This window comes from Chenopodium album, chromosome 4 (assembly GCF_948465745.1).
Source record: "Chenopodium album chromosome 4, dcCheAlbu1.1, whole genome shotgun sequence".
NCBI lineage: Eukaryota > Viridiplantae > Streptophyta > Magnoliopsida > Caryophyllales > Amaranthaceae > Chenopodium > Chenopodium album.
Window position 1 is genome coordinate 78,961,721 of NC_137837.1, and position 21,789 is coordinate 78,983,509.

Genomic DNA, 21,789 nt, shown 5'->3' on the forward strand with positions numbered 1-21,789 from the left:
CTTTTCGAGTACGTCGAGTAAAAAAATCAACTAAAATGCATAAAACGCATTCCCAAACCCGCCCAATAAATTAAATTTAAGGGCTGGGTCCGACCCGATTTTGGGGGCGAAAAAATTCTGCCCAAAACCCGTCCAAAATCGGGTCCCGGGCCGTTCTAACTTTGATCACCTCTGGCCAAAGAACATAAAGTCTTTACAAAAAGGACATGATAATACATTAAAGAACATGTTCTTTTTTCTGGTTACTCGAGTGATTTTTTTTTTTTTAATGTACATACATTAAAGAACATATTGTATAATATAAAGAACATATAGTTCAAACTCAAAGAACATAATCATCAAAATTAAAGAACATATTATGCTCATGTTCTTTATAAATATATATAATGTTCTTTTTTTGCCCATGTTCTTTTAAATATACCTTATGTTCTTTTCGGGTGCACCATGCGCATGGTGCACCCGGGTGCACCAATCATACATTAGATATTCCCTGCTTTGCTTAGAAGCTCAAAAAATAGGGTCTTACTCTTTTATGTCGGTGGCCACACAATGTAGCTATCTATTATGGGGTTTACTTTATCAAAGTTATAGAGGTTATCCGTTTAGTGTTATAGGGGTTACTCGGATTACTCGGTTAGTGTCTTGCTCTAGGAGTTATATACTTTATTCTGTCGCAAATAGTTATTCGGTAAGGCCAGTTGCACATAAACGTGTTTTACTTTTGTTTTTTTTTTTATGATTAGAGAAGTGAAAATTATTTAGGGGGTAGTCCCTTAATTAAAAAATGCATATAATTGAAGGGTTGGGGATTGAGTACTGTAGTATGTACAAAAAAAAACACTAGTAAAACAAAGTGAAATATTAACACGTACTCCATAGTATTTTAAAAAAATAAAATATTGAAAATTTTGAGTGCTATAAAGAATTGTTGATAAAGAAATGGTATATTCATGCTAATAATGCATGTCATATATATTATATTACGTACCGAAAATTCAGATTAACAACCCTTTATTCCTCTCCTTCTTTCTGCATTTCTGTCTCTGTTTCTCATCGCGCTGCTGTTCAGTCATGCTAATTTTAAAACCCCAGGTAATGTTTATTTTTCCTCTTTCTCTTTCTCTCTTACACTTCTTAAGATCTTAATATTCATTTCTTTTTTAATTTTTAAACTTCATTGCAATTTGACTCATTTAAGCCACTTCTTGTTGTGATTCCATTGAAAAAGTTTCCATCTTTTTTAGCTTATTGGCTGTACTCTGTAATTTATTCGTCACTCTATCAATTACAATTCCACTTTAACTGTTTGATTGTACAATTAATTTCTATTTTATATGTACCAAAATTGGAACAAAATTCCATTAAAAAATTCATTGTAAATCATGGTAATTTACTTAATTTGATATGATTTAAGTAAAAATATATCATTGTAATGCTAAACCCCAGTTGGAACTCAAGCGAAATGATCATGAACTTCTACATTTACAAGTATGTTTTCTTTGTAGACAATGGAAATTCTGATAATGTGGGATTCATTTAGATTGATTTTGCATTATTAGAAAAAAGGGGGGAAAGGGTTGAAATAGAAATCTTATTAATTTATGCAAATATTTTGTAGCATCACTGATGAAAAATCCCTCGAAATGATAAAATTATGGGCTTTTAGTAGGCTTATGGGTTGTTTATAACTACATTCCATGGCAAGCTGGTCAATTGTATACTAATATTAGGTTAGTTAGTATGTTGTGATGTAATAGGCAAATGTATACCGTTATCGAGTTTGTTTTTGAGTTGTGTGTTCTTAAATGCCTGGAAAAATCACAAGAGTGGTAGTATGTCGAATTTTGTGGTGTAAGCTGCATTTACAAATTAGTAATAGTCATATATACTATTTTGGGTGTTAAATTAGTTACATTCCCGTAATGTTTTAGGATCAAATTTATCCAAGACGGCCCTAATTAAATTGATGGTTGGAAAAAGTATGACGAAGACACCAATGTTGTTGAATATCAAGCTAGATTGATGGAAATAATTTTAAACGGCAGTTGAGGTTGTAGCTTACACCTTACAGTTGCTAAGTTACACCAAAAGGTGACATGCTAAAATAGTCTTAAAGCACCTTTTCTTTTCTTTGTTTTTGGTAATTCTATTGAGAGCCTGAATCTATGGTTAATATTTTTGAACTGTCCCCTTCCAACCCAAGTGCCTTCATTGTTCTTTACTTGCTTTTTTGGCGAATCAATATTGTATTCTAGGAGAATACTTATGGTCTCATCTAACATGGTAGCATTCTCTAGGTTCAAATGGTTGACTGCTGATTAGCAAAAGAAGGGACATGGGCATTTCAACAAGGATAACTTAGAGATTATCCTCTCTTGAAGTTCTTTGAAATCCTGTTTTCGCGTATAAAGGTATGTACTCTTTAGTCTTTACTCTCCTATACAGCATGAAGTATGCAGCTGGTGTGTATGTTTTATACCCTTTTCCTCAAAACTTTACCTTATATCAGGCCTGCTGGCTTCCAGGACTGCCCAGACTAGGATACGTGTGTTTGAAGCAGCAGCATCAGAACTTTGCTGGGATTTGTGCGAGTGTTTCTCTTGGTTTGAAAAGTTATGATGATACTTTGAGGAATGAGAATGGGGTTGTTCTACCAGGAACTATGAGTTTGCAAAGGAGGGGATTCCATCACTTAAACCAGGGAAAGTCATTGCAGTTCCCACTGATACTATTTATAGTTTTGCTTGTGATGCTTGGTAAGCTCTTGTTGTAAGTTGGAAACAGAATTAATGAAATCAAAGGGCGTAAACTCACAATCCCTCTTGCCATTTGTGTTGGTGATGTTTCAGTCCTTTCAGACTTAAAAGCGGTTTGCTGTTACAGATCATCTGCCAGAAACTTTGTTTGACGCTCTCCTTCCTGGCCCCGTGACTTTAGTGCTAAGATGAGGTTCTTGCCTCATTTCTGAGTTTGTCTTTACAATTTGATTTGCTGAAGCTGGGTACACGCTTGCTCTGTATTATTTTATATACACAAGTATTGATACTACTTAGAAGCAGAGAAGCTTGTTGTGGGTTACATGATTTCATCAGATTAAACTGATATATAACGAATAACTGTTAAGTCTTTTTATTTCAGGTGATTTGAGTAATCCTGAGAAGTCACTAAACCCGGGATTAGATAGCATTGGTGATCAAGTGCCTGATACTAATTTCATTAGGATAATTGCTCGAGGTAATGGAAGCACTTTAGCTCTGCTAGTGCAAACTTGAGTGGGCATCTTAGCAGTGTCTATGTGAAAGACTTTGAAAACCTCTGGCAGCATTGTGCATGTGTTTGATGGTGGTGACTGGTGAGCTTCCAATGGGTCGTGCAGGATCTACAATTGTGCATTTGACGAGTCCTGGAAAATATAAGATACTTAGGCCTGGCGAGCCGGGTCAGTACTCAGACTAGGAAAATAGAATGCTATTCTCTCCGTCCCTTTGTGACATTTTCATGGTTTGGTTGTTTTTACAGATCATTGTTCTCTTGTATGTTCTGAATTTTCTGTTAAATGACTTGTGAATTATATTGGCTAGTAGCATTCAACCGGCAGGCAGGCAGACATTAGGGATGAATTGATGATATACCAATTCACATTTCACAGCAGCATTAAAATTCCCTGTTATTGATACTACACATTTTTCGTGTTTATGTATGTACATACAATGTGATCATATTCAATAGGAGTATTAATAATCTCATATGTAATACTCTGTAACACAATTCTTGTGATATTACGACTTATTTTTGTACATAAAATACAACAATGTTGTATACTCCAATGTATTCTTGCGAACTCTAAGCATTGATTTGGCTACATGCCTACACATTGGCCTTTTCTCACTAGCTATTTTCCAAACAAACTCAAATTCAGCCATTCGACGATGTGAACATGCTCAACATGTTCATTCTATATCCAAAATGCTCCAATATGCTCGTCTTTAACATCATTTTCATCCGTATTTTCATTGTTCCTACCTTCATATTTAGCTTCAATCAAGTGATTACAAGTATATATTTCAAAGAAAAAAAAAAGTGATTACAAGTATAGTAAATGACTTAAAATAACAAACATAGAATTAGAAAATAAAAACAGAAGACTTAGACGGACAACTACTGCAACTTTACAATGAACATACTGAAATTGAAATTGTTCTAGGATTCACAATTAGACAAAAACATCCAACTTACAACCCGTAGAATTGGGGAAAAGATAAACCCTAAAATCGACAATGAAATGAACAAAATTACTAAACATTAAACAATAAAGGAAAATTTGGTGGATTGTATGAGAAATACCGAAAGCCATACATCCAAAATCACTACATTGATGCCGAACGAACCCTTACTCGATACCCAAAAAGCACTTTGCTAATCATTCAACAAATACTGATCAATCGAATTGATCTCGAACATTTTCAAGAACTTGCCTAACATCTTTCCCAGAAAAATTCCTATCCTTTTTATCATAAAACACATTATAAACCGTGCTTAAAACTTCCAAAACCCTAGCAAGATCTTGATCATCTTCCAAAGGAGATTTCTGATTGAAAAAATTATAGGGTTTAATTTGAATCAAATTAGCCTTATGTTCACCCCAAACCTCTTCACAATCATCCACAATCAAAACAACCCGTTCGTAAGACAACACAACATCAAGCCCCTTTCGATCCGACTTTGTACCATGCTCCTTACAAATAACCCTCGTAAAACAAAAGTTATTGTCGAACACGCCCATATTTGCCTCGAGCAACTTACCCACTTCCCTAGCGTAGGACTGTTCCGCCATGGTGTATATCGACAAATCGAACATCGTACTAACTCGCTCGAGAAAATGACACGTGCCCGGCCTTAACTTGACTAACCAATCACCACCCAAGATCTCGAACACGTCATCATCTTTACCCATTTTGTTCTTTTTTCGATCCTTTAGGTTAACCTTCTTGGTGTGAATTAACGTGTTGTCCAAGTCAAGAACTAAGTGAAGCTTCTTGCGTTTAAGTAAGGTTTCGAGATCACGGTCTCGAACACGACGAATGGCGTCGAGGGTGAGGGAGAGTTTAGGATCAATGTAACGGAGTTGTGTGGTGGTGGGATTATCGCATTTGTTCTTGGTTTTCTTGCAACATGCGCATGAATTGTTGATGAATGCAAAATGTTGGCATTGGTTGTTGTTTTTCTTGTCGATTGATAATGTTGCTAGTATTTCTTCCATGTTTTTCTTTGAATTTTTTTTGATGAATTTGAGAGGGTGAATTTTAGTTTAATTTGGAAAATGTAATTTTTGGAAAGAGGTATATATAGGGTACTATATACTAGCTGAATGAAATAAGTCGGTTTGTGTTATTAGCGTTTTGATAAGTTTAATAGTTTGATTGATTTGCTAATTAACATAAATAAAAATATTATTTGTATCCTTTCGATAAACAAAGGTTTTTTTTTTTTTTTAGGAATCGATAAATAAAGATTAGTCTGTGACCCTGTTTGATTCACATTAATTTTGCTGAACTGAAATTATTTTTACTAAACTGAACTTATTTTTACTGAACTGAACTTATTTTTACTGAACTGAACTTTAATTTTACTGAACTGAAATTATTTTTACTTAATATTATTTTTTTAAGGTGAAGAGAACAGAGCCAATATGTTGTGATAATTACAACATGTAGAATTAACATTTTTTTATCTACAAAAAAAAAATATATATATATATATATATTCGGAAATGAGATATTGATAATTCCGTGCTTCAAAAAAAAAAAAATATTGATGATTCCGTTTCAATATACTTTTTCGATCTGATTGTGAATATTTGCGGTATTTAAACTTTTACACTAAAGTATATTGCCGGACAATGGTAGACCCAAATTTGTTCTACACCAAACGGCATTAGCTTAGCAAGGTGATGAGTAACGTAGTACATTAATTAGTTTATAGTCTTAGAATCCTAGTAGTGGATAAAAGTGACTAAGTGAGTTGTTTGTAATTGAAAAAAATAATAATTTCCAAACGATATATTCAGATTAATCTTGTCAAACCAAGTTTACACATAGTTCTAAAGTTCCAGAGGAACTCTAATTCAATTCAATCTAATCAAAGTAAGCAATATGAGTATATAAGTATAAAAACTTAATCAAATGTATTAAAACCATTTTTATTATGAAAACTGACAACAGAAAAGTGAAAACACTTTTTTTCTTGTTTCCTGTTTTTGGTTTTTCGTTTTCTAAAAAATAGAAAATTAAAAACAAAAAACGATACCAAACAAGCCACAAGGTTTGTTTGGCTTAAAATGGTCACAAGTTGTGCCTTTGGTCCGACCCATTGCCCAAGTCTACTAAGTACTAACTATACGTGATATCATATCGAAATTTTCAATCAAGCGATTTGAGACTTGCCAAAGCCCTATTATGTCTTGTCATCATGTTTAGTTATACTTGTTTATTGCTTAAGTGAAATTTAATCTAATTTTTTCCTAAAATACAAATTTAATCTATTTTTAATTACTTTATCGTGTAGGCTAAGACGTTTTCCAAAAGAGAAATAACTTAGACATGACGTACATAATAACAATAACATGTCGTATCATATTGTGTCGTGCATTTCTTTTGTCGCCATGTCTTGCAACACCACGACCTTGCCCAACCTATTGCAATCTCTCTAGGCTCGGCCCGTAGCCAGCCCTCACTCCAAAAGAAAATCGCAATACTTCAGAGTCTCTCCGCCATCTTCTTCTCGGCGCCGGTAGTCTTGTACTCTGTTACAGCATTAAGGTACTCAAAACTCTTTCTCTCTCTTTCCTGTTCTTAGATTTCATCCTGTATAATTGCAATTTTGCTTACCCAATCTTGTACTTCTTTTGAAATTTCTGGTATCTTTTGCTATTTTTTTTTTTTTTTTTTTTGGGTTGTAATTTATAGAACAATCAATTATCTGGTTTCTTTCTTTTGGGTAGTAATGTTATAGAATCCTGCATTTCAATTGTTTGACTGTAAAGTTCAATTCTTGTTTCAGATAAACAAAAACCCAATTAATTGAAAGTACCCCAGTTGGGTTTTGCCGGGAACAAGGGAAGAAAATGAAATGGAAATATGCAATGGTGTGTTCTTCAAATCAGAACAGAAGCATGGAGGCTCATAATTTGTTAAAAAAACAAGGGTTTGATGTCTCATCTTATGGTACTGGTGCCCATGTTAAGCTTCCTGGACCCTCACAAAGTAAACCTAATGTTTATGAGTTTGGTACTCCTTATAAGCAAATGTTCGAGGAGCTTCGTCGAAAAGACCCCGATTTGTATCCTTACATTATTGTGTTGTTCAAATTTTTAAAGCAAATGAAGTGGGTTTTGATTATTGTTGTAGATTGTTCTTGAATTTTGGTAAATTCAGTGTTGATTGGGGAGTAGTTTTGATGCATTATATCAGGTCAATGAAATCATTATGTTTTCAAGCATAGTTGAATGGATGTCAAATGATTAAATGTGTTTGTTCTTGCTCATTTTATATTGTGTAATTAAATGAGTATAGTTGATTTTGGAGTTGTTAGATGGATATAGAATGCAGTTGGAGTTTTTCTAGTTTCTGATGTGTGGTGTATTACTCTTTCATACATTTTGAACTCTGTGCTTGTTTTCGAAATAATAGGCCTTTTAACTGTTGTTCATGTAAAAGACTACCAGTGCCAATAGTAATTCATAAGCTAGCAATTCTATGATCGATCTTTTTTTTTTCTTTAGGGAAGTTGTTTCCTTGATAGAGCTCAATAAATCAGGAATGGTAGGCTGCATCTTAGATTTCCAGGGAGTTTAAAACATAGAAATTGGAGAATTGCAATGAAATTTAGCTTAGAAATTGTACTGAGGAACTAAGGTGACAGCTATTGTAAAGTACTGTCCCATTCAGTTTTATGTAGACATTATTGTCTCCAATAGGGCAGGGGTATCATGCTTGAGCATATCTTTATAGTCTATAGTTTTATACTACTGAGCGACTCTTTATTAGCCAATGACTTCTGAGTTAGTTTTTACTTTTGTGTTGTTGAGTTTGAGATCGAATCTTTTAATTTGGGTTTGCCACTTTTTTCCTTAATGTTTTAGTATTATTTTGAGTTGGTTGACCTTAACAGTTGCCTATGTACAAGCGTAATGGCATATTGCCAATGCTGAAGCGGAATTCAGCTGTCAAGCTCGCTCCTCAACGCTGGCAAGATAATGCACATGATGGTGCATTTGATGTGGTGTTTACATTTGAAGAAAAGGTCTTTGACATGGTTGTTGAAGGTAAGCTATTTGGATGCTCTCTAGGGGCTGATAATGCTCTTGTGGTTCCTGTCTAATTACACATTCAGATAATGGTATAAATGAAATAATTTGGAAGAAATCATAATGATCTCAATCTTCTTTGAACTTAATCAATTGTTCCTTTTTAATTTTTTATTTTATTTTTGTATTTTCTTTTATGTTTCCATATGAATTTTTTGTTTTGGATATTGCTCTAAGGAGGACTGATGTTTTCTTTGTTTGAGTTGCATGTGTATTACCTTAAATTGATTTCCATAAGAATTTATGGAGTTAGTGAGATGTTTAACATGAAATGATAACACTCTAGAAATGCCTTGTGATACTGTCAATTAACATACTTGTACTATATTAAGCTCTACGTGATCTAGTATCATGGGCCATGATAGCTCAACCAATATAGATACTCCCTATCTGGTGGGGACTGACTTAACACTCTTTGTTTGAAAGATTTCAGATCATTTATACTTTTTCAGAAATTCGTATAACTGCGATGCCATTTAGGTATATCTCTATGTTTTTAGGAATATGTGCTTTAAACAATTCTCTTCTCATGATGAAAACAATTATGTGTTTACTAGCTTGTAACTCCCTAAATCCACTTTAAGTATATTTTGTTGACGTCTATAAGCAAGATATGAGAACGGAAAACAGACTCTGTACTTCTGTAGCCATTTTGAGCTGAATAGAGCAATATATTTCAATCAGTTTCCATTCTTCCAGTTAACACAAATTTATCTCAGAATCATAGCAAATTTTGAATGAATAATGAAACTATTTTGCTTCATAACCAATTATCATAATTGCTATTCTTTAGTCGTATGGATGACCAAAATACTGAAGTTTGTTCATCAGGTTAGAGAGATCAATTGGTTATTTAATTTAACTTTTAACCTTTTAATAAAACCACCAGCCAGAATGATCTCTGTTTAAATGAGATCTAAGGAGGTCTATAAGACTATAAGTAAGCAACTTACCCAAAAAATTCAAAAGCTATTAGAGAGGCTGTTGCTGAAATACCTGAAAGTATCCGGTGATCCAAGAAGCTGAGAATTTTGTATCAAAGAGTAAAGCCATTGTCAACGTTGGATATCTTGTACTGGCTTTTGATCAATTGCTTTTAGTTGGTTATGATATGATTATAAGAGATACAAAATGGCTTTCTTGTCCTTTTTTTTATATCCGTTGTAGTGTCTTTCATCACATATATTGGCTTTTTTTTTTGCTTTGCGATGATTTTCATTTACTACTTTTAAGTTTCAAGCTCTTGCCTACTTTGCATCAGTCAAGTCATGTTTGATTATACTCTAGTATTGAAATTGAGAAGAATTCATGAAGTACTTATTGTTGTACAGATCTTTACAACCGTGACCATGTACTTATGAAACCTGTTGCTATCATCAACCTTGAGGTAAAAGATAATCATGAGGAGGCGGCTATTGGTGGTCGCCTTACACTCGATCTATGCCAAGAGGTAATGCACGGTTACTCTGCACTTTATTAGTAATTAGTATTTTTACTCATACAACTAAAGCTTATCTTTCTTCTTATTACTACCTCCAATTCATATTATGTGCAACATTTAAATAAACGGATGATACATTATGTGCAACAAATGTGTTTTCTTTCCTTTTTAACTTGTCAAAAAAACTTGTCATTTCTCTCTCCCTCTCTCTCCCCATCACATGCATCTCTCTCCATTTACTCCCTCCGTTCCCCTAAAATCTCAATGCTTTTCGACACCAGGCCCCGAACCATTCGAAATTTCTCAAAAAGCGTGGATATTAGCCTTCAATTTTGGAATTTTTTGACTTTTTTTTGTCCGAATATAAAAATTTCCGAAATGTTTACCATGGTCCCAAAATACCCTCCGGGAGTCCAATTAGGTGGGTGGAACCATCCAATTTGAATTTAAACGACCAATTTACCGGTTTACAACTTACACCGAATTCATTAATTCAAGCCAACCACGAACATTTATGACAATAAATAATAATCAGATATGGTTCCAAACGACATTATATGATCCCGAGATGTATTCTCTAGAATTTCAAGACTTATTGACACCGGGCCCCCGAAGACTCCAAAAATTCTCAAAAAGCGTGGATATAGCTTCAATTTTTGAATTTTTTTACTTTTTTTCGTCGGAAACAAAAATTGCTAAAATTTTACCATGGTCTCTAATACCCTCCGGGAGTCCAATTGGGTAGGTGGAACCATCCAATTTGCCTTTAAACAACCCATTTACCGGTTTGCAACTTGCCCCAATTTCATTAACTCAAGCCTACCACAAACATTTATGACAACATATAATGATCATACAAGGTTCCAAACGGCATTATATGACCCCGGGATGTATCCCCTAAAATCTAAAGGATTTTCGACACCAGGCCTCGAAACCTCCAAAATTTCTTAAAAAGCGTGGATATTAGCCTTCAATTTTGGAATTTTTTTTACTTTTCTTCGCCCGGAAATAAAAATGGCCGAAATCTTAACCATGGTCCCTTATACCCTCCGGGAGTCCAATTGGGTGGGTGGAACCATCCTATTTGCCTTTAAACGGCCAATTTACCGGTTTAAACTTGCACCGATTAAATTTACCCAAGGCTACTACGAACATTTATCACAACATATAATGATCATATATGGTTCCAAACGACATTATATGACCCCGAGATTTATCTCCTTAAATCTCAAAAATTTTTGACACCGGGCCTCGAAACATCCCAAATTTCTCAAAAAGCGTGGATTTCAATTTTGGAAAATTTTGACTTTTTTCGCCCAAAAATAAAAATTGCAGAAATGTTTACCATGGTCCGTAATACTCTCTTGGAGTCCAATTAGGAGGGTGGAACCAACCAATTTGCCTTTAAACGGGCAATTTATCGGTTTAAAACTTGCACCGATTTCATTAACTCAAGCCTACCACGAATATTTCTAACAACATATAAAGATCTTTTGTAGTTCCAAACGACATTATATGACCCCGAGATGTATCTCTTAAAATATCAGTTTTTGACCTTCAAAATTTGTCAAAAAACATGTATATTAGCCCAATTTTGGAATTTTTTTTTACTTTTTTTCAACCGGAAATAAAAATTGACGAAATGTTTACCATGGTCCCTAATACTTTCTGGGAGACCAATTGGTGGGTGGGTGGAACCATCCTATTTGTCTTTAAACGACTAATTTACCGGTTTATAACTTGCACCAATTTAATTAACTCAAGCTTGTTACGAACATTAATGACAACATATAATGATCATATATGGTTCCAAACGGCATTATATGACCCCGAGATATATCCCCTAAAATCTCAAAACTTTTGAACACCAGGCCTCGAAACATCCCAAATTTATCAAAAGGCGTAGATTTCAATTTTGGAATTTTTTACTTTTTTTTGCCCGGAAATAAAAATTGTCGAAATGTTTACCATGATCTCTAATACCCTCCAGGAGTCCAATTGGGTGGGTGGAACTATCCAATTTGTTAAACGACCAATTTACCGATTTACAATTTGCACCAATTTCATTAACTCAAGCCTACCACGAAAATTTATAACAACAAATAATGATAATACATGGTTCCAAACGGCATTATATGACTCCGAGATATATCCCCTATAATTTCAAGACTTTTTGACATCGGGCCTGAAAGCTCCAAAATTTCTAAAAAAGTGTGGATATTAACCTTCAATTTTGGAATTTTTTGACTTTTTTTTTTCTAGAATAAAAATTGTCGAAATGTTTACCATGGTCCTAATACTCTGTGGGAGTCCAATTGGGTAGCTGGAACCATCTAATTTGCCTTTAAATGGCCAATTTACTGATTTACACCTTGCATCGATTTCATTAATTCAAGCTTACCATGAACGTTTATGACAACATATAATGATCATGTATGGTTCCAAACGGCATTATATGACCCCTAGATGTATCTCCTAAAATCTCAAGCCTTTTCGACACCTAGCCCCGAAACCTCCAAAATTTCTCGAAAAGTGTGGATGTTAGCTTTTAATTTTGAATTTTTTTGACTTTTTTTGCCCGAAGATAAAAATTGCCGAAATGTTTATCATGATCTCTAATACCCTCCGAGAGTCTAATTGGGTGGGTGGAACCATCCAATTTGCCTTTAAACGACCAATTTACCGGTGTACATGTTGAAAGATTACAATAACTCAAGCCTACCACGAACATTTATGGCAACATATATGATCATTTATGGTTACAAACGACATTATATGACCTCGAGATGTATCCCCTAAAATCTAAAGGCTTTTCGACACCGGGCCCCGAAACCTTCAAAATTTCTTAAAAAGACTGGATATTAGCCTTCAATTTTGTAATTTTTTTACTTTTCTTCGCCGGAAATAAAAATTGCCAAAATCTTTACCATGGTCCCTAATATCCTCCGGGAGTCCAATTGGGTGGGTGGATCCATCCTATTTGCCTTTAAACGACCAATTTACCGGCTTACAACTTGCAGCGATTAAATTTACGCAAGGCTACTACGAACATTTATCACAACATATAATGATCATATATGTTTCCAAACGACATTATATGACCCCGAGATTTATCCCCTTAAATCTCAAAATTTTTCGACACCGGGCCTCAAACATCCCAAATTCCTAAAAAAAAAACGTGGATTTCAATTTTGGAATTTTTGACTTTTTTCGCCCAAAAATAAAAATTGCGGAAATATTTTCCATGGTCCGTAATACCCTCCTGGAGTCCAATTGGGAGGATGGAACCAACCAATTTGCCTTTAAACGGCCAATTTAATGGTTTAAAACTTGCACTGATTTCATTACTTTAAGCCTACCACGAACATTTCTAGCAACATATAAAATTCATTTATAGTTCCAAACGACATTATATGACCCCGAGTTGTTTCCCTTAAAATATCATTTTTTTTCGACACCAAAAAGCATGTATATTAGCCCAATTTTGGAATTTTTTACTTTTTTTCGACCGGAAATAAAAATTGACGAAATGTTTACCATGGTCCTAATACCTTCTGGGAGACCAATTGGGTGGGTGGAACCATCCTATTTGTCTTTAAACGGTCAATTTACCGGTTTACAACTTGCACCAATTTAATTAACTGAAGCATACTACGAACATTTATGACAACATATAATGATCATATATGTTCCAAATGGCATTATATGACACCGAGATGTATCCCCTGAAATCTCAAAACTTTTCAACACCAGGAACATCCCAAATTTATCAAAAAGCGTAGATTTCAATTTTGGAATTTTTACTTTTTTTTGCCCGAAAATAAAAATTGTCGAAATGTTTATCATGATCCCTAATATCCTCCGGGAGTCCAATTGGGTGGGTGGAACTATCTAATTTGCCTTTAATTGACCGATTTACCGATTTACAACTTTGCACCAATTTCATTTACTCATGCCTACCACGAAAATTTATAACAAATAATGATCATATATGGTTCAAACGACATTATATGACTCCGAGATATATCCCCTATAATTTCAAGACTTTTTGACACCAGCCTGAAAGCTCCAAAATTTCTCAAAAAGTGTGGATATTAGCCTTCAATTTTGGAATTTTTTGACTTTTTTTTGTCCGGGAATAAAAATTGCCGAAATGTTTACCATATTCCTAATATTCTATGGGAGTCCAATTGGGTAGCTGGAACCATCTAATTTGCCTTAAAATGGCCAATTTACTGATTCACAACTTGCACCGATTTCATTAATTCAAGCCTACCACGAACATTTATAACAACATATAATGATCATATATGGTTCCAAACGACATTATATGACCCCTAGATGTATCTCCTAAATTCTCAAGCCTTTTCGACACCTAGCCCCTAAACCTCCAAAATTTCTTAAAAAACGTGGATATTAGCCTTTAATTTTGACATTTTTTGACTTTTTTCACCAAAAGATAAAAATTGCCGAAATGTTTACCATGATCCTTAATACACTCCGAGTGTCTAATTGGGTGGGCGAAACCATTCAATTTGCCTTTAAACAGCCTTGAAAGATTTCAATAACTCTAGCCTACCACGAACATTTATGACAACATATAATGATCATTTATGGTTACAAACGACATTATATGACCCCGAGATGTATCCCCTAAAATCTAAAGGCTTTTCGAAATCGGACCCCGAAACCTCCAAAATTTCTTAAAAAGACGGGATTTTAGCCTTCAATTTTGGAATTTTTTTACTTTTCTTCGCTCGGAAATAAAAATTGCCGAAATCTTTACCATGGTCCCTAATACCCTCTGGGAGTCCAATTGGGTGGGTAGAACTATCCAATTTGCCTTTAAACGACCAATTTACCGATTTACAACTTGCACCAATTTCATTAACTCAAGCCTACCACGAAAATTTATAATAACAATTAAAGATCATATATGGTTCCGAACGGCATTATATGACCCCGAGATATATCCTTTATAATTTCAAGACCCTTTGACACCGGGCTTGAAAGCTCCAAAATTTCTTAAAAAGTGTGGATATTGGCCTTTAATTTTGGAATTTTTTGACTTTTTTTTTTGTCCGGAAATAAAAATTGTTGAAATATTTACCATGGTCCTAATACTCTCTAAGAGTCCAATTGGTGGGTGGAACCATCCAATTTGCCTTTAAATGACCAATTTACTAATTTACAACTTGCACCGATTTCATTAATTCAAGTCTACCACGAACATTTTTGACAACATATAATGATCATATATGGTTCAAAATGTCATTATATGACCCCTAGATGTATATCCTAAAATCTCAAGCCTTTTCGACACCTAGCCCCGAAACCTCCAAAATTTCTCAAAAAGCGTGGATGTTAGCCTTTAATTTTGGAATATTTTGACTTTTTCGACCGAAGATAAAAGTTGCCGAAATGTTTACCATGATCCCTAATACCCTCCGAGAGTCTAATTGGATGGGAACCATCCAATTTGCCTTTAAACGGCTAATTTACCGGTGTACATCTTGAAAAATTTCATTAACTCAAGCCTACTACGAACATTTATGACAACATATAATTATCATTTATGGTTACAAACGACATTATATGACCCTGAGATGTATCCTCTAAAATCTCATTTCTTTTCGACAATGAGCCTTTTTGAAATTTTTTATTTTTTTCGCTCGTCAAGAAAAATTGCTAAAATGTTTACCAGGATCCCTAATACGCTCCGGGAGTCCAATTGTGTTGGTGGAACCATCCAATTTGCCTTAAAATGGCCTATTTATCGGTTTACAACTTGCGCTGATTTCATCAACTCAAGCTTATTACGAACATTTATGATAACATATAATGATCATATATGGTTCCAAACGACATTATATGATCTTTAGATGTAATCCTAAAATTTCAAGGCTTTTCGACACCGGGCCCCGATATCTCCAAAATTTATCAACAAGCATGGATCTTTTAGACTTTTATATTGGAATTTTTTGATTTTTTTTTTGCTCGGAATTAAAAATTGCCGAAATGTTTACCATGGTCCTTAATACCCTTTGGGTGTGGCCAATTGGATGGGTGAAACCATTTAATTTGCCTTTAAACGACCAATTTACCGATTTACAACTTGCACCGATTTCATTAACTCAAGCCTACCACGAACATTTATGATAACATATAAAGATCATATATTGTTCCAAACGGCATTATATGACACCGAGATGAATTTCTTAAAATTTCAAGGTTTTTCGACACCGTACCCAACCTCAAAAATTTCTCAAAAAACGTGGATATAAGCCTTCAATTTTGGAATTTTTTACTTTTTTACCCGGAAATAAAAATTGCCGAAATTTTTATCAAGGTCCCTAATACCCTCCTGGAGTCCAATTGGGTGGGTGTATCCATCGAATTTGCCTTTAAACGGCCAATTTAACGGTTTACAACTTGCAACGATTTCATTAAATTAAGCCTATCACGAACATTTATGACAACATATAATGATCATATATGGTTCTAAACAGCATTATTTGACCATGAGATGTATCCCCTAAAATTTAAAGGCTTTTCGACACCGGGCCTCGAAACCTGTAAAATTTCTCAAAAAGCATGAATCTTAGCCATCAATTTTGGACTTTTTTTGACATTTTTTTGCTCGAAAATAAAAATTGCCGAAATTTTTACCATGATCCCTAATACCCCTCCGGGAGTCCAATTGGGTGGGTGGAACCATCCAATTTGCCTTTAAACGGCCGATTTACCAGTTTATAACTTGCACCGATTTCAGTAAGTCAAGCCTACCACTAACATCTATGACAATATATAATGATCATATATGGTTCCAAACAGCATTAAGACCCCCACATGTATTCCCTAAACTCTCAAGACTTTGCAACATTGGACCCCGCCGTATTCTTTAAAATTTCTCCAAAAGCGTGGAAATTAGCCTTCAATTTTGAAATTTTTTGACTTTTTTTCGCTAGAAAATTAAAATTGCGGAAATGTTTACCGTGACCCCTAATATCCTCCGGTAGTCTATTAGGCGGGTGGAACCATCCAATTTGCCTTTAAACGACCAATTGATTTACAACTTGCACCGATTTTAATAACTTAAGCCTACCACGAACATTTATGACATTATAATGATCATATATGGATTCAAACGCCATTATGACTCCGAGATGTATCCCCTAAAATCTCAATGTTTTTCGACACCGAGCCACGAAACATTCGAAATTTCTCAAAAAGTGTGGATATTAGCCTTCAATTTTGGAAATTTTTGACTTTTTTTGCCTGTATATAAAAATTATCGAAATGTTTACCATAGTCCCTAATACCCTCCGGGAGTCCAATTTGGTAGGTGGAACCATCCAAATTGCCTTTAAATGACCAATTTACCGTTTTACAACTTGCACCGATTTCATTAATTCAAGTCTACCACGAACATTTATGACAACAAATAATGATCATATATGGTTTCAAACGACATTATATGACCCCGAAATGTGTTCCATAGAATTTTAAGATTTTTCGACATCGGGCCCCGAATACTCCAAAAATTCTCTAAAAGCGTGGATATAGCTTCAATTTTAGAATTTTTTGACCTTTTTCCGCCTTGTTTCCGAAATTTTTACAGCTAATATCCTGGGAGTCTAATTGGGTGGGTGGAACCATCCAATTTGCCTCAATTTCATTAACTCAAGCCTACCTAAAACATTTATGAAAACGTATAATGATCATATATGGTTCCAAACGGCATTATATGACCTCGATATGTATCCCCTAAAATCTAAAGGCTTTTCGACACTAGACTCCGAAACCTTCATAATTTCTCAAAAAACGTGGATATTAGCCTTCAATTTCTGAATTTCTTACTCTTCTTCGCCCGGAAATAAAAATTACCGAAATGTTTACCATGGTCCCTAATACCGTCCAGGAGTTCCATTGGGTGGATGGAACCATCCTATTTGCCTTTAAACTACCAATTTATCGGTTTATAACTCGCATCGATTTCATTAACTCAAGTCTACCACGAACATTTATAACAACAAATAATCATATATGGTTCGACGTATCCCTAAAAATCTAAAGACTTTTCGACACCGGATCCTGAAACCTTCAAAATTTCTCAAAAAGCGTGGATATTAGCCTTCAATTTTGGAATTTCTTACTTTTCTTCGCCCGGAAATAAAAATTGTCGAAATGTTTATCATGGTCCCTAATACCGTATGGGAGTTCCATTGGGTGGATGGAACCTAATTTGCCTTTAAACTACTGATTTATTGGTTTACAACTTGCACCGATTTCATTAACTCAAGTCTACCACGAACATTTATAACAACAAATAATGATCATATATGGTTCCAAATGGCATTATATGACCCCGAGATGTATCCCCTAAAATATTAATACTTTACTACACCGGGCCCGAAACCTCAAAAATTTCTCAAAAAGCGTGGATATTAGCCTTCAATTTCTAAATTTTTTGATTTTTTTTCGCCCGGAAATACAAATTGCCGAAATGTTTACCATGGTCCCTAATATCCTCTGGGAGTCCAATTGGGTGGGTGGAACCATCCAATTTGCCTTTAAATGACCAATTTACCCATTTACAACTTGCACCGATTTCATTAATTCAAGTCTACCACGAACATTTATGACAATAAATAATGATCATATATGGTTCCAAACAGCATTATATGACCCCGAGATGTATTCTATAGAATTTCAAGACTTTTCGACACCGGTCCGTAAACCTTTAAAATTTTCTCAAAAAGCGTGGTTATTAGCCTTCAATTTTATAATTTTTTTACTTTTTTTTGCACGGAAATAAAAATTGCCTAAATGTTTACCATGGTCCCTAGTACCCTATGGGAGTCCTATTAGTTGTGTGGAACCATTCAATTTGCTTTTAAAAGATCAATTTACTGGTTTATAGCCTGCACCGATTTACCTGTTTACAACGGCTAATTTAATGAACTTGCACCGAACCTGAGTTGAACCGAAATTGACCTAAACCCATTTTAACCCGTCAAAACCTGAATTTAACCCGATTTGTTACTAACCTTAACCCGTTTTAACCCGTCAAAATCTGAATTTAACCCGATTTGTTACTAACCTGATTTCAACCCAACCCGAATTTAACCCAACCTGTTATAAACCCGACCTGAAATCAAACCGACTTGTAATTAACCTGACCCAAATTCAACCCGACTTGTTATTGACCCGACCCTAATTTTACCATACCTATTACCTATCCAACCCTAAAAATCAACCCGATCTGTTACTAACCCGACTCGAAATTAATACGTTTTGTTATTGACCCGACCTAAATTCAACCTAAATTGTTCTGACCCGATTTTAAATTACCTTAAATGCAATTTAGACCACCTTATTATTGTTGATTAAAGCATTTTGTCTTGGGAGACCAACTCGGTTCAGACCAACAAAAGAATGGAGCATCATTCTCAAATTTAAGAGTTAAATATAGTATTTATTTGTTGTATGGTCAAAGGAGATAATTATCTTCCTAAATTATGGACTATAGTTCTCTAGTATATTGTCATATATATTATAGTCAAAGGAATCAATTAGCTTGATAAAAATGATAATTATCTTTGTATAGTTTTTTTTTTTATTTATTTTATTTTATTTAAAACATCTATTTATAGTTAGTTGAACCCGAATATGACCTGATTTGGAAATGACCCGACTTGATTATAACCCGCAAATTATTGACTTGAACAGAACCTGACTTGAACCCGAGAATAACGCGACTTGAAAATGACCCGACCTGATTATAATTCGCAAATTATTGATTTGAGCCGAACCCGACTCAAACCCGAGAATGACCCGACCTGATTCTAACCTGCAAATTATTGACTTGAACTGAACCCTACTCGAACCCGAGAATTACCCTAACCCATGAAAACCCGAATTAAACCCGACCTATTGTTCATCCGGCCTGAATGTAACCCGACCTAATATTAACCCGACCTAAACCCGACCCAAACCCGATAATAAGTATGACCCAACGTGACCCGACTCAAGCATGACCCTACCCAAACCCGACCCGCATAGGTTATGGAATTAATCTGAATTGACCCGACCCGAGTTGACCCGACCCACTCTTACCCGACCTGTTTACCCGAATTGACAGCTCGAGCCGAGCCGAGAACAGGGCCTTACACTACTTTCTTTATTATTTCTCCGTCTTACTAACAATACTTTATATTATAAAACATCTTATTTCAGGCCCCACCCTATAAATATTCTTAAATTTTGTAAACACCCTGGTGTTGCTATTAATACGAAACGGAGGGAGTAATACTAAAAAACAAATTTTGTCTAGGAATCTGTGTCAAAACCTTTGTTGCACATAATATGAAACGTTTTTTTTTTATTATTTTTTTTTTGGGGGGGGGGGGGGGGGGGGGTGGGGGGGAGGATTGGGGGGATTGAATTATTGTCAGTGTTGCCACTAATTGATTACATTTTTTGCTTTCTACTTGGTGATACTCCACATCCATTTTGTGTTAGCCATTTGTAGTAGCATTTTACCCTTGAGTTTCTCATTTTGCCAGTCATTTGGACATAGGGGTAGACATAGGGCTTTTTTAGCAATGTCCAATTGGTGCATGATAGGGCTTTCTATGGTACCTAAACACGATTCTATTTAATTGAAAGTTTAATGGGGGAAGGGAGAAGAATATTATTGAGACAGACTGTCAATTGCAAATTTGCAATAAAATACTATTTGGATGAAACTTAAATTGATGTTTTTGTAGGAAATTATGGACGTGTTTGTGTTTGGGAAATATCGTTTTCCAGGAAATTAGGTCATTTTATGTTGTGGCTTGCAAGGGGTGAAGCCATGATAATATTTTTTGTAAGTTGAATTTAGTCTTTCCATCAGAGGATAACATACTGTCTAAGTGTGTGATGTATATATGTAAGCAATGGGACATTTTTCTCCCTATTCATTACCTTCCTCAAGCACCTCTCTGAAAAGAATTAATCAAAGGAAAATTGAATTGAAACATTGAAAAAAATACAATTACTCCATTGAAAATAAAAGTCTGTACAAAATGTGTTCTTTATAGTATATGCTTATGCTTATATTGTTATACCGGCATAGAACTTCTTATAAGTATGTGAAAATGATGCAGATTGATGCAATTGATTCCTGGGAAGATAAGATAGATGAGATCATTGCTGCCTTTGAAAGACATCATAGACGGAAGATCGTCTACACCATATCCTTCTATTAAAGATAATAATAGAAATTCTGGCGCTGGCTGAGCAATGTTTCAACAGCTTTTCCATGGATTGATTTCACACTCACCCTGACGTTATGCTGTATATGACATATTGAGGTAACCAACCTGCTGATGGAAATAGTTAACAAAGTCAAGCCTTGAGAAGTTCTCATGCACAAAGAACGGTTGCAGATTGTTAGGCACTACCATCATTGCCTGTAGCACTGTCTTAAACTTCAGATATTGTATAGTTTTTAGCAATAGGTACTATTGTGGTATTATGCAAAGATGAGTAGTGGGTGCAACAACCGCGCTAGACTACTTGATTTTGCAACGAGTGTGCTCCTGTTTTTTTTTTTTTTTTTTTACATCAAAAGAAGATAGAAAAACATAACTATTTTACGTGCACCCTTTGATTTGTTGGTTGGTCCGTCAAAATTAACAAGGGGTATGTTATAGAATACAGTATGTGCTGTGAATTCCTCTTCCTGTCATATTATGTGGTTCCTTTTAAATCGACGTGAACTAAAAAGTTAAAGAGAGGATGAGGGGCACAATCACTATAAAATTAAAGCATGAAGAATGTATGTTCACTTCTTTGTAGAAGTCCACCTCATTACAGTTTAAATTTCGCTATTTGATTAACTCAAAAGGAGGTATATATATTACACTATTATGTAGTATGATTGAACGGTCCCATAAAATTATGTCATATTCTTAATTATGCAATTGACATATCG

The 21,789-nt window shown here is 34.8% G+C and overlaps 2 protein-coding genes and 1 long non-coding RNA gene across 4 annotated transcripts; 2 read left to right on the forward strand and 1 right to left on the reverse strand.

The window, feature by feature from the left end:
• Positions 1-1,009: 1,009 nt before the first annotated feature.
• On the forward strand, positions 1,010-3,576 carry LOC145627452 (uncharacterized). 2 transcript variants are annotated; one of them, XR_014111392.1, is made up of 5 exons: positions 1,936-2,091; positions 2,298-2,411; positions 2,510-2,756; positions 2,850-3,016; positions 3,139-3,576. It is a non-coding gene; the product is annotated as an uncharacterized LOC145627452 (long non-coding RNA). The 2 variants fall into 2 exon arrangements; XR_014111391.1 differs by lacking the exon at positions 1,936-2,091 and adding an exon at positions 1,010-1,092 and having other exon boundaries at positions 2,298-2,756; positions 2,850-2,949.
• An 862-nt stretch (positions 3,577-4,438) lies between these two features.
• Positions 4,439-5,260, reverse strand: LOC145628301 (RNA polymerase II C-terminal domain phosphatase-like 4). The gene has a single exon (XM_081680591.1). It carries the CDS (start codon positions 5,258-5,260, stop codon positions 4,439-4,441), a length of 822 nt encoding a protein of 273 aa, XP_081536717.1.
• A 1,401-nt stretch (positions 5,261-6,661) lies between these two features.
• On the forward strand, positions 6,662-21,528 carry LOC145627453 (uncharacterized). Its single transcript, XM_081679840.1, has 5 exons — positions 6,662-6,818; positions 7,060-7,337; positions 8,177-8,323; positions 9,697-9,815; positions 20,960-21,528. Exons 2-5 carry the CDS (start codon positions 7,124-7,126, stop codon positions 21,059-21,061), a joined length of 582 nt encoding a protein of 193 aa, XP_081535966.1. The 5' UTR covers positions 6,662-6,818; positions 7,060-7,123; the 3' UTR covers positions 21,062-21,528.
• The last annotated feature ends 261 nt before the right edge of the window (positions 21,529-21,789 follow it).

Excerpts from the sequence above, each read along its gene's own strand:
- LOC145627453 (XM_081679840.1), top strand. The coding sequence starts at position 7,124 with ATGAAATGGAAATATGCAATGGTGTGTTCTTCAAATCAGAACAGAAGC. Across the intron at positions 7,338-8,176 it reads TCGTCGAAAAGACCCCGATT|TGTACAAGCGTAATGGCATA; the intron begins TGTATCCTTACA and ends AACAGTTGCCTA. Across the intron at positions 9,816-20,959 it reads CACTCGATCTATGCCAAGAG|ATTGATGCAATTGATTCCTG; the intron begins GTAATGCACGGT and ends AAAATGATGCAG.
- LOC145628301 (XM_081680591.1), bottom strand. The coding sequence starts at position 5,260 with ATGGAAGAAATACTAGCAACATTATCAATCGACAAGAAAAACAACAAC.